Source organism: Carassius auratus, unplaced genomic scaffold (genome assembly GCF_003368295.1).
Source record: "Carassius auratus strain Wakin unplaced genomic scaffold, ASM336829v1 scaf_tig00001520, whole genome shotgun sequence".
In the NCBI taxonomy this organism is placed as follows: Eukaryota; Metazoa; Chordata; class Actinopteri; order Cypriniformes; family Cyprinidae; genus Carassius; species Carassius auratus.
This window is the reverse complement of record NW_020523365.1, coordinates 53990-66596: the sequence shown is the minus strand read 5'-3', so window position 1 is coordinate 66596 and position 12607 is coordinate 53990. Positions and strand designations below refer to the sequence as shown.

General features: G+C 37.0%; 1 protein-coding gene across 1 annotated transcript in view; it reads left to right on the top strand.

Annotated features, from left to right (window-relative positions):
- Nucleotides 1-10470, top strand: part of LOC113069339 (cadherin-18-like) — a 33394-nt gene extending 22924 nt beyond the window's left edge. The window contains exons 9-11 of the mRNA XM_026242346.1: nucleotides 2401-2515; nucleotides 6511-6762; nucleotides 9672-10470. Of these exons, the coding sequence (XP_026098131.1) occupies nucleotides 2401-2515; nucleotides 6511-6762; nucleotides 9672-10177 (873 nt within the window). The 3' untranslated portion in view covers nucleotides 10178-10470. The remainder of the gene's footprint in view (nucleotides 1-2400; nucleotides 2516-6510; nucleotides 6763-9671) is intronic.
- Nucleotides 10471-12607: the final 2137 nt, after the last annotated feature.

Genomic DNA, 12607 nt, shown 5'->3' with positions numbered 1-12607 from the left:
GAACCTGGAGTAAGGCATGTGCCCAGTCTGCTCTGTTCTCGCGCTCCACTTAGGCGCGCTGCATCCTGATTGGTTCAGATAACATACTGCTGAAGGTTGGGGCTGCGGAAAATCGTGCTATAAAGCGATTTAGAAATCGTGCACACTCAAATCACGATTTTATTTCGATTTTGATTAATCGCACAGCCCTAGTGTGAATATGATCCGACCTCGATCTGATACAATTGCAGAAAGCACAGCGCCTTTTGAGTTAACAGGCTCCTGTAGCTGGAGTTGCCTTAGGGGAAAGTGTTGTGTTTGCAACATTTGCTAGCCACTGAAAAATGTTTAGTTGTGTTTCAACAAGGAGCACCAAAGAGACACGCTGCCTCATTGACACTTGGGCAAATTCCTATATATGACAGCTATTGGAGTAGACGCATAAAAATCATGTTGATTGTGGGGGGGGGGGGGGGTGTTACGGATTATAGCACAGTTAGCTGACACTTGTGAAAGCCTGCATTTGCTTTCCTATGAATGCTGTTTTTTTAAGTTTCACTTTCGCTTTTATTATACCTAATCATTATTCTTCACAGTACCATTGTCAGTATGCCTTGGTATGCCATGGTATGTCAACAATCCTTGTTACAACATCGTATAGATGACATTGTCTCATCTGATCATAAGTGTCTTCATATTGTGTGTGTAGCTAATAACAGAAAATCAGTAAAATAATAACAATTGCACTACGAAGAATCTCCATGATTAATCTTCCTGTTTTTCCCTGCTTGAGAATTTCTGTCCAATGAATGGATGACCTTAGCACACGTGGTTTTGTTTACAATTTCTGGTTCACTTGCAAAAAGGGCAGTGTGAAAGCAAACCGCACCAAAAAAAAAAAAAAAAAAAAAAAATCAACATTGTATTTGGTCCGGACCAAAGCAAGTGAACTAGCGGACTTTTCCTGGTGTGAATACACCCTGAGTTTTAGTTACCTTGACTTTCAGTGGAGGAATAAAAGGTATAAACACCTCTTAGATATAAATATATATATATATATATATATATATATATATATATATATATATATATATATATATATATCTTCCGTTTCAAAGATTAATCAAAGTGTTGTGGGTTTGGAACAATGTAATAAATGAGTGCAGAATTTTCATCTCTTTAGATAAAGGAATGAAAGTGTAGTTGTTGTTTTGTTTTGTTTTGTTTTTTCAGACCTCTGTTTAATTAAAGGCTGCTTTTTAATTATTTTCAGGCTTCATTCAAGCCCAGTGAATGATTTAATGTATAAGGTTGAGGTCCATGAATAAGCAAAGAAATTGTCTTTCATTTATTGTGACTTCTGGTCTGCTGGGCTTAAACCAGTCCATCTAACATCTAAATAAAATCCTCTTCCCAATTACTTTGTAAGATAATCAGGGACTGCTGTTATGCTGTGGCCCTTGATTAAGTGTTTCCACAGAGATAAGGCAAAACCACATTTCTTGTACTGGCATCAACTCACAGGAAGCTCTTTTCTTTTGATCTGCTCTGCACACATTCACAACAGTACGCTGCATGAAACAATGCTGTTCTTTTAGGAAATCTGTTATGCAGGGACAAAGGCCATATTTAAAATTGGCTCTATTACTTGGTCCAGAGTTCTTTTCTACACCCTTCTCCAAGTATTGGTCTGTCTTATTGTAGATTGTAGAGAAAGTTTACTCTTGTTGATTCCTTACACCAACAAAAAAATGCAGCTGCCACAAATGTGAACTGCTCCTAAATGCATTTTCTTGAGAAACTAATTTGCATTATCCTTTAATAAGTGTGAATCATAGCTTGCTAAAGCTAATCATATGTCATAATATTGATTTTGCACCAATTCTGAACATGAACCATACCAAAACACCAACCAAATCCAACATCAAACCAACTAGGATCAAACCAACCAGATGCTCTGGTGTGAAAGTGCCCCAGAGAAAGAAACCCTTGACCCAACATGGGTGGTACGTCAGAGACAGGTGAAGAGCTTCAATAATTGGTCCAGACTCTGCATGAGGAGATTCCAACTTCCAGCTGATGTGCTAGCAGGAGCCAATTAGGTTAACAAGCTGACAAAACATCATGAGTCTGAGCAATGCTTCAAACTAGTGATCTGTTCAATGACTGTGATCCAGACACCCAACTGGCCGAGGGGCTTTGGGTCAGCAGTCTGAAGTTAATGTCTTTCAAAAGTGGAGAGGAAGAAGAAGCCCAGGTGGTCCAATTACATTTCTGGGTTATAAGGAGTGGCAAAACCCATCTCTCAGAGAAGCAAAACGTGTCTGTTTTAGTTATATTTAGTGCCATTTTTTATTCAACCTTAATTCTGGAAAAAGAAAGCACTAAGCATCAGCTTGTTTTCTCTTGTTCTGGGTGTAGGTCATTCAAATCATCAGGGCCACAGACAAGGACAACTTTGCCAATGGTCGATTTACTTTCGCTCTACCAGAAGACCTTCCAGTGAATCCAAACCTCACTCTGAAGGACAATGAAGGTAAAAAAACAACAACAACAACAACACACACAATAACAAAACCACACATCTGCAGGATTTGTTTTGGCTGGGTAAAACATCTAATTAGAAATAGTTTGACATGTCAAGCTTGTATTTTAGGAGTTAGTTACAAAAACAAATTCCATATTCAGTACTTAAGTTGTACACACGCTCTCATTAAAGTCAAATGCGATCTGACTGATCTAAAGGGGCTCTCTGATGGCATCTCAGTAATGGAATCTTTCTAATGTTTTCCAACTGATTTCCTGATGTTTGCTCAGGGCAAACCCTCAATGCCTCTCCACAAACATATTTACTACCACGTTGTCACACACATCACCCTCATTTCCAGCCTTCCCCTCCTCTTCTATCTCTTTTTTAATATCGTTGCAAGGCCAACCAAGCTGTTTCCTCAGAAACCAGGTCTGTGTTTATGTTAGCTCAAGGCTCCCTGGTGGAGATGGTTGGGCTGTAATGATTTACTTCTAATGCCGGACCGCTGCTTGGGTGAATCAGTGCTGCAGGTGGACCGGTTGGAGTTTAACAGGGCAATCAGGGAGATGAGATAGTTCAGAAGAGCCAGTGCTTTTGAGTTTGTATCCTAGCCAAGGTCCCCTCAGACTGCCTCATCCTTAAATAATATCCCAACGGATGGAACATTACTGACCATTTTACACATTGGGGGTTGGAGCGCTCTGTTGCGCTTGCTGAGAGTGAGTGGGTGTGTAGGGCTGTCATCCTTGATCACGTAGATGTTTCTTTCCTGGCGCCGCAGTCATTATGCCAGCATCCACTCGACCAGAGCGCTTGCCAGGTTGAAGCAGAAAAAATATGATGGACATTCCCTACGGAGGTGCACTATACTGCAGTATTGGCAGTATTTGTTGTTGTTGTTGCTATTTCCTATTTATTTACATATCTCTATATTTATTGCACGACGCATCTCACAGTGAAGATTAATTATCCACAGTACATGCATCGTTCGCTCTCATGTTTTTTCACAGGGAAAGTGTTTACGAATCACTGCTACTTAAATCAAAGTGCAACTGTGAATTTCCCATCCATGTGTAATTACAGACCACGTTTTCTGCGTTGTTTGTGAAGATTCGCTAATGATCATTCCACCCTCGGTCGTTTCATGTTCATGTTTTTTAATAGTGTTTGGACAGAGTAAATGGAGTCTACCTGCAGGCCATTTTATAAAACCCCCACAGCATGAAATCAAACACAAATGCGCTAAACCTAGGGGTCACTATGGCTGATTTATGCGTAAATATTTCAGAGATGCTAATTTGGCTAGTGTTAACCTTAACCCTGAGTTAGGAAATGTTCCTTCCTGTAGTATCTAATGCATTCACAATAGTTGAGGGTTCTGCAAGCATTAGATTCCTGGAGAGAAAGAGCCCTGCCTCGTTTACACTGCTGTAGACTTGGGTATATGGACATTACAGGCCCAGAGACAAGCAAATAATATCAAATATTACAGTTAAGGAATGTAGCATTTATGTCTTTTAATTCCTAAAATTTTAAGTATATTACTTCCCTTTATAAATTAAAGCATCAGTTAGAGTACTTGTCATTAGTTACTTTTTTCTCCCTAGCAGTTAAATAACTGTTTAGTCCTTTATTTTTGTATTCAGCCTGCATATAACTTTAGTAACTATATAGCTTATATTTTTTATTTATTTTTTTTATTCGACATGCGTGGTTTTTAGTACCATATAGTTATAATTGTCAGCCAATATTAGTAATATAGAATGTTTATCCATGTCAGTTGTATTGTATACTAGCTATGCTCATGCATACAATAATAATAATAATAATAATAAAAATAATAATAACAATAATAATAATAATAATGCATGCACATTTGCTCTAGTTTTACATTTACATTACCTTAGTCATATTCTAACATTAATATAAAGTTTGTCTTTTAAAACACTAATATTTTATTTTAATACTGCTTAATACATTTAACAAGTCTTTAACAAATCTCAAAATTAATATTGGTAATTTATTGATTATTTACTGATTTCCATTTATAGCCCATTAAGGTTGAGCATAGACAGGAGGTGGGAAAAACATTTATTTGTTCACTTTATCAGATCAAATATATACTACTTTACCTGATACGGTGTAAAATAAAGTAAATACTCTGTCTAAACTCTTATGAGTTGTTGCAGGCAATTTGCCCAGAGGTGCATTTGTATAGCATGATTGATATTAACATGCCCATACCAGTGTTAAACCCAAACCTACGCTCTTGCTCTCCTGGGAGCTGGTATTCAGAGGGAGACGGAATTCATCTTGCAACCCAAACCCAAACATAGTCAGAAGACTCTAGCTCAACACATATCTGCAGTGGGAAGCAGCAGCATGACCGTGCATATGCTGAGGTGCTTACGACCTGCCTGTTTGTGGGTGTGTGCGTATGTGCGAAAGGAAGGCAGCGACAGCTAGAAAGAAGGTGAAAAAAATTTGCACAAGCAAATTTGCACGAGAAAAGTTGGAGCACTGTAGGGAGTTAATAAAGCATGACGCTTTTGTCACTGTGTGGGATTTACGTGGTGTCAGCACACTGGCGCTCCAGCACTCCTGTTGGGGAGGTACAGCAGTAAGGCAAACTTGTATATTTCTTTTTATTTGAACACAAGTAAAGATAGGCCAATGTGTATCAGAAAACATAGACACCTTATTATTATTATTCATTTCTATCTTAAAAAAATATTTATGAAACGCATAATTCGGATTGGATTGGATTAACCAAATTTGAAGCTATTGTAAAATTATATTATTTTTATGATCTTTGGTTTGTGGTCCCTTTTGAACATTCTGTTAACAATAAGTAACATTGCACCTCCATGTCAACTAACTCTCATTAGAGTATAAGTAGCCCATCTGCTTAATATCTGCTACCTCTTTATTGTGATGATCTCCCAAAAAGACGTTCTACTGACTATAAGGAAAGACTTAGGAAATCTAAACTGTTGTCCCGAATCTGGCCCTAATTGTCCCGAAAATTATACTAAAGCAAAATCTTGAGTAGTTATTTTCTGATAAACATTAAAAACTTTTTGCAGAGGTTGAGTCGTCCTGCAGCCAGCCCCCACCGGCTGCTCATTGGCTGCAGCATCTTTTTTCTAAGTTCTAAACAAATACCGTAGGTAGGCGGCTAGGCATGAATTTAGATATTCATTTATTGAATTAATCTATATGCACAAAGACTAAAAGTAGTCTGTTATGATCACCAAGGTTGTATTTATTTGATTAAAAATAGAGTAATAAGTAATATTGTGAAATACTATTACAATTTAATATAACTATTTTCTATTTTAATTTATTTTAAATATGTTGTTCCTCTTTTCTAAGTTGCTTTGGATAAAATCATCTGAATAAGAATATGTGAATAACCCAATTTTGTATAAAGGTGACAAATTGTAAATGTAAAATAATTTATTCCTTTGATGACAGAGCTGAATTATTTAGCAGTGTCACATGACTGTATCATTCAAATATGCTGATTTGGTGTTGAAGACAGTTGTGCTGCTTAATATTTGTACAAAAACCATGATAAAGGATACAGGATTATTTGATGAATAGAAAGTTCAATTAACAGCTTTTTTTTATTAAAGTCACTGTAACTGTAGATTGGTTAATGCATAATTTCTGAATAAAGGTATTAATCTTAAAAAATATATTTTTCACCCCAAACTTTTGACTGATATATATACATAAAAAAAATGATGCTTAGTGGAATGTATTCTAACATAGTGCTGTGGCTGCAGTTTTATCGCTGTTGTCATTTCAACAGTGAAGAATCAAAAACCATATCAGGCTGTTTGAAAATGAAGTAACAGAATGCAATATTCAAAAAGATGTTCTCCATTCTCAGAGGCAACTGCCGAGAAGGGGGAAAGAATTGTTTTGTTGGCTTCGGTTGCACAGCGTCGTCATGCATGCATCCAGCGAGAATAAACCTCTGCTCTCTCTGACAGATAGCAGCGCAAGTGTGTTGGCACGCAGGCAAGGCTTCAGCCAGGCAGAACAGGAGCTGTACCAGCTGCTCGTGGTTGTGTGGGATGGAGGAGAGCCCGTCCTCAGCAGCACCAGCACGCTTACGCTCAGGGTGTGTCCGTGCCAGCGTGGGGCCAGGACGCCAGTGTGCAGGGCTCAAGCATTCCTGTCCTCGGCTGGTCTCAGCACCGGAGCCCTCATTGCCATCCTGCTGTGCGTGCTCATCCTCTTGGGTAAGACTGAAAACATAACAGCCAAGAGAAGAACTTGAGTCTTTCCTTCATGAATTTGACATTAGGGAAAGAGCAGAAACATATGAAGGGGTCTGAATCCAGAAGTAAAATTATTCTTTCTTTCTTTATTTATTTATTTATTTTACTTTCATTATGTATTTATTTATTTATTTCGATTTCAATTTGAGTGAATCATCAATAATTTATTTTGTAAAATATTTTTGTAGGATTTAATTTATTTATTTTATTATCACTTGCTTGACAGACAGACAGGCAGGCAGGCAGGCAGGCAGGCAGACAGACAGACAGATAGATGGATGGATGGATGGATGGATGGATACATAGATACATACATACATACATACATACATACATGCATGCATAGATAGTAGAAGCACTGCTTGAAATTCACTGGTTGTAGATGAAAGGTTTCACCCTACAGAATGTGTGAAATCCCCCTCTCTCACTCCGGTCCACTGACAAGGCCAAATATAGACACTACTCAGGAATGCTGCACAACTCTGTGGGCTGAAACCTGGAACAACAATTGTAACTTGCACATACCTGAACAGACAGGAAGTGGTGTTAATAATACATTTAAATATAAGCAGGGGGCGTCAATTTAATCTAACCGTTTGGGAGGGGGGCGTTAAACTGAACATTTCTCAAGAGCAATTTTTGAAAGGGACACAAATAATACAGCTAAAGCTAAGCTTTAAACTAAGCTGTTGTGGTCGCATTGCAACAGCGGTCGTGACTTTTGTTCATTGTAGACATTGCTATCCATCATAGTGTTGCCAAGCCTGCGGTTTTCCCGTGGAATTGGGATACATAATTAATATTGATGTGACCCCAATAACGTTTATTTTAGCCTCTGGAACACAATTTTTACTGGGGGACCACCTCAAAACGCAGTTAGTTTGGGTTAGTTTTGAGTAGCAATTGGGTGGGTTTTGTTGTTTCAAAACCTAGCAACATTTTCCGTCAAGCAAGTAACATTATTATTTCTAACATAGCGGAATCAGAAAAAAAAAAAAAAAAAATCATTGGCATCATCTGTATTAAAGAAAAAATAATCACTTAATCTTATGTTTAAGTGAATAAAATTGCCTTGACAGCCTAACTTACTGGAGTTCCACAACTATTGACTTGTGTCTGTGTGGACGATGTAAAAGAGGGAAGCAGGCATTTGGACCAAAGCACTGTGAGGCAAGGAAGGGGAGACTCAAAATATTTCTAAACTTAAAACGCATTTTTGCCCCGTTTGTGGTGTTTTACTGCTTACAGAATTATTTAAAATATATAAAAAAAAATTTTATAGTGCTCAGCATGGTTTTTAATCATAATTTTAGGGGGGACTACCCTCAGATGGGGGAGGGGTCCTGTACCTCCCGATCCTCCTGGATTTCTGCATATTAATATATAATTATTATTATTTTTATTTTTATTTTTTTTTGCATGCAAAGGATTTAGAAGCTCTTCCCAATTTAGAGCATAAACAACTGTACAACCCAAACACAATGCTGTGGCTCCATTCCAAAATTGACCTATCCACCCTGCTAAACATGTTATTCAAGCCTGAGCTGGTTTGCAAGTCTCAGTTGGTCGCCCTGACAGGTCAAGCTGATCTGTTGGCTGGCTGTAGAAGGGAATTGTGCAGTTAAACCAGCTTTGGCATCTCAAACCAGCAAACACAAACAGACTAGCTTAGTTTTGGTGAAGTGGGTGCTTTCAACATTTAGCAACTATCATTATGAAGACTGTTTCCAGAAGTAGAATGCAACATAGTTACCTTTTTAAGTAACAGTTGAAGGTGGCATGTATCCATGCTATAATCATCTAAGGAGATAGCATGATGAACAGCTCAGTGAAAAATTCAATTAGTCAATGATGTCAGTAATACAGTTATTTTATTAATATTTTAAATTAGTTAATATTTGTATGTTTTAAATTGTATGTGTGTGTTGTGTGTGTGTATATATATATATATATATATATATATATATATATATATATATATATATTTTTTTTTTTTTTTTTTTTTTTTTTTTTTTGTATATATATAAATTTATATATATATATATATATATATATATATATATATTTGTTTTTTTTTTTTTTTTTTTTTTTTTTCATTTTTAATGTGTAGTTTTTGTAAATTTGTAGTTGTAGTTGTTTTAGTTTATCTAAATTGCAATTAAGAACCAGCTGAAAATTTGTAAAAATGTTTTTATTTCATTTCACACTTATTTTTTTATGGTTTTCGTATTAGTTAGGCTATATATAGTAACCCTGCTTATGAGGGTCCATTTTAGTTAGTGCTACCTATTGTTATTTTAGTATCATTGATATACTATTATAGCTTATGTTTATATATATATATATATATATATATATATATATATATATATATATATATATATATATATATATATATATATATATATATATATATAGTATTTATTAATTTTAGTTTAATTTGAATTATTTTAGTACTTAAAATTAAACTCAACAAAATCTAGAAATGTTGCATCAGCTAATAGCTGAAATAAAAGACATATTTTATTTATGTTAATGTAATAAGTATTATTAATATTATGTTTTTTGTTAATGATTGCTGTTGATGCCTTAAAAGGTAGCTGTTTGGAACAGGGCTAATCTGTTTGAAAGAAGAGGCTCATGGCTATTTATGGGAAAACTCCATTGATTTCACATCAGCACATGAGTGATTAAGTGATTATTTGCCCAGACAAAGCTTTTCCCCATATGAAAATGTCAGCAAGCAGATGATTGCACTCCTCATTTTGTACGCCCAAGCGATACGTCACTAACTCCCGATGGTAGTGCATCTAATTCACATCACCATTTACACGGATGAACAAACTAAGCTTGTGTCTCCTCTCTTGTAGCCATCGTGGTACTGTTTGTCACTCTGCGTAGCAAGAAGAGCAAAAAGGAGCCTCTGATCATCTCGGCGGAGGATATCAGAGAGAATGTAGTCACGTACGATGATGAGGGAGGAGGTGAGGAAGACACAGAGGCCTTTGACATAGCGGCGTTGAGGAACCCCGCAGCAGCCGAGGAGATGAGGATGAGGAAAAACCTGCAGTCGGAGCTGTGGAGATCAATGGGGACTGAGGCTCTCAGCCCGGCTTTGACATTACCTGACGAGGACATCCATGAGGTGATTAAGCTCAAAGTGGTTGAGGCCGACCGGGACACAAGTGGCCCTCCGTATGATTCTCTTCAGACTTACGCGTACGAGGGCCGCGGCTCCCCGTCCGGCTCCATCAGCTCTCTGGACCTGCCGGAGACCCAGACAGAGCTGGATCTCAGTGAGGTAGACAACTGGGGCCCTGAGGTACAAATACTGAGCAGAGTCTTTCAAGAGAAAGGCCAGCAGCACGTCCCATAATGGCTGCGCATGTTCTTTAAACCAGAAGTTGTGTGTCGTTTCCCTGCTGTCTGGTCAGATGGGACTGCAGTGAAGGCAGAAGTTTTTTGTTGTTGTTTTTTGTTTTTTGTCATCCAGTTTTCCTGTGGGATTATTTGACTGTCGTTTTTCACTGGCCTTTACAAGTGGGAGTTGATTTTTGAAGAAAAAGTATAAAATTGAGAAAAAAAAGAGAACTCGTAAAGGAAGCTATTTTCCCTGGTGTATATTTTCTATTGCTTAATAAAATTCATGATTCCAGATAAATAAAGCGTGCCTCTATTGCATCTTCGTCCATTTCTAGCAGCCACAGAAGCGTCAGATTCAATGTCCCGGCTGGTTTAGGATGACATCTTTCATACTAAACTGATCATTTCCCTTTTCCAAACTTGATTTCTGTTTTCACAGCCTGTAGTGTTTAAGTTTCACCAAATATTTATACCAGATCGACATTGAACATAGAGTGTGCAACATTTAGTATAAATCACCTCTGTAAAAAAAAAAAAAAAAAAAATCAAGAAAATAACTTATTATAATTCTCATGAGCAGAGAGAGTTTTAATTGGATAACAACAGCATTCTGTGAAAGATAATTGGATTCAAATGCTTGAGTGGGCACCTTTTATTACTTTCCTAGGACTTATAAATCAACTGTGAAAAGTCTGTGTTGCAATCCAGTCCTGATCAATTCCCACGAGCCTCACAACATGCAGATAAAGAGCCCACGGACTGCTTTAATAGCCGCCATAATGATGATGATGACTTCAGAGCGTCAACACCACGGTAGCTTTTACTGATCTAAATGCGCTCGGCTGTCACAAGTAGTGTCGGATTGTTTAGGAGGACGACTTTTTGAATAGTGAGCGAGCTTCAAAAGTGGGATTGTTTCCTCTGACAACAGCATTAGCTAATTGGTAAGCCTAGTCTGGAAACATACCTACAGACAGATACATCAGTGATTTTAAAGAGACAGTTTGTTAAAATGATGACAGGAGGAAATCCAGGTTTTTGACAGGCTATGCATCAGTTGACTAATCGCACAAACTATCTCGCTTCCTCAATTTTCTCCTAATGGGTAAAATATATTATTGGAGGAAACTTGTTTCTCCCAAATGAATCCTCTGCCAACTCAATCCATCAAGTTCACCTATGTGGTGTTCTAGTCTTAAATACTGATCTTTTAGTGCAGTTTTGGTGAACAAGTCGCAACTTGACTCAATTTAGCTGTATGCTAGACTTGTGTGTTTTTGTCAAATTCACTATCATAAATATATCCCTGTCATTACCACAGTAGATATCTGTACACATCCATTTGATTCCTCCATAAAGCAATTCACCCTTTTAACAGGATGTTTTTTACCCCTTAAATACTCCCAGAATAGACATTTTAAGCCTCATTAGTCAGTGTATCATCAGAATGATTTAAAAACTGATATTTCAAGGTTAAACACATAAATAAGAAAATGAATCAAACTTGCACACAATTGATTTAACTCAATTTACAATCTGGCCATTAAAAAGAAAACCTCACACTGGTACAGCCAGCAAAGGGTCATGGTATTTAAGAATCAGACATTTAATTGAGCAACATAATTGTAATTATAATAACTGCATAATTGCTCTTATTTTTGCCTGATACCTCAGGCCAACATGCCTCAGGCTTCATTCTTGACTGATCTGGCTGTTTAAAAACCAACAAAGTTATATATAATTGTTATATTGTTTTAATTTTGTATTTATTCATTTATTTTTATATGCATTTTTTATGTCCACCTTACACCAAAGAACGTGCAATACACGTCAAACCCAATCCACCAGTGCATTTTTCTTCCTGTTTACTCCTTCATTGTTGATTGATAATTTGTTGTTTTTGTTTGAACTGAAAAAGTGGCTATTTTATTGTTAATGATGATGATGGCAGTGGCGGTGATGATCTAGGCTGTTGATTAGCCTCATCACAGAAATGGACTTTTCCTACACAATCTGGCAGCTCATCAACGCTCTGACCCTGATTATTGTAATCTGAATATATCATTATCATGCGACCAAAAGCAGATAAAACATTTGAAGACAATCTGAAGTAGTAACTGTTTAGTTTAGTAACTGACCTGTTCAATTTAGGTGATCGACGCTGGATGAAGTACACATAGATTGCCATGTCACTTCAGATTTTTTCGTTTGACTTCAATGCAAATTGGCAAAGTGTAGCAATTTCCCACATTGTTCAAAGCATGAAAGGTAATAATTCAGGTATTGTATGAGACTGTTCTGCTCAAAATGCATATATATATATATATATACTGAATATATGACTCCTTTCTTCACAGTCTAGCTTTGACCTGTTTGGTGCAGCGAGTAACACTTTGGTAAGAAAGAATCAAATGAATATAAGAAAACAATCAGAGGTCCTTGT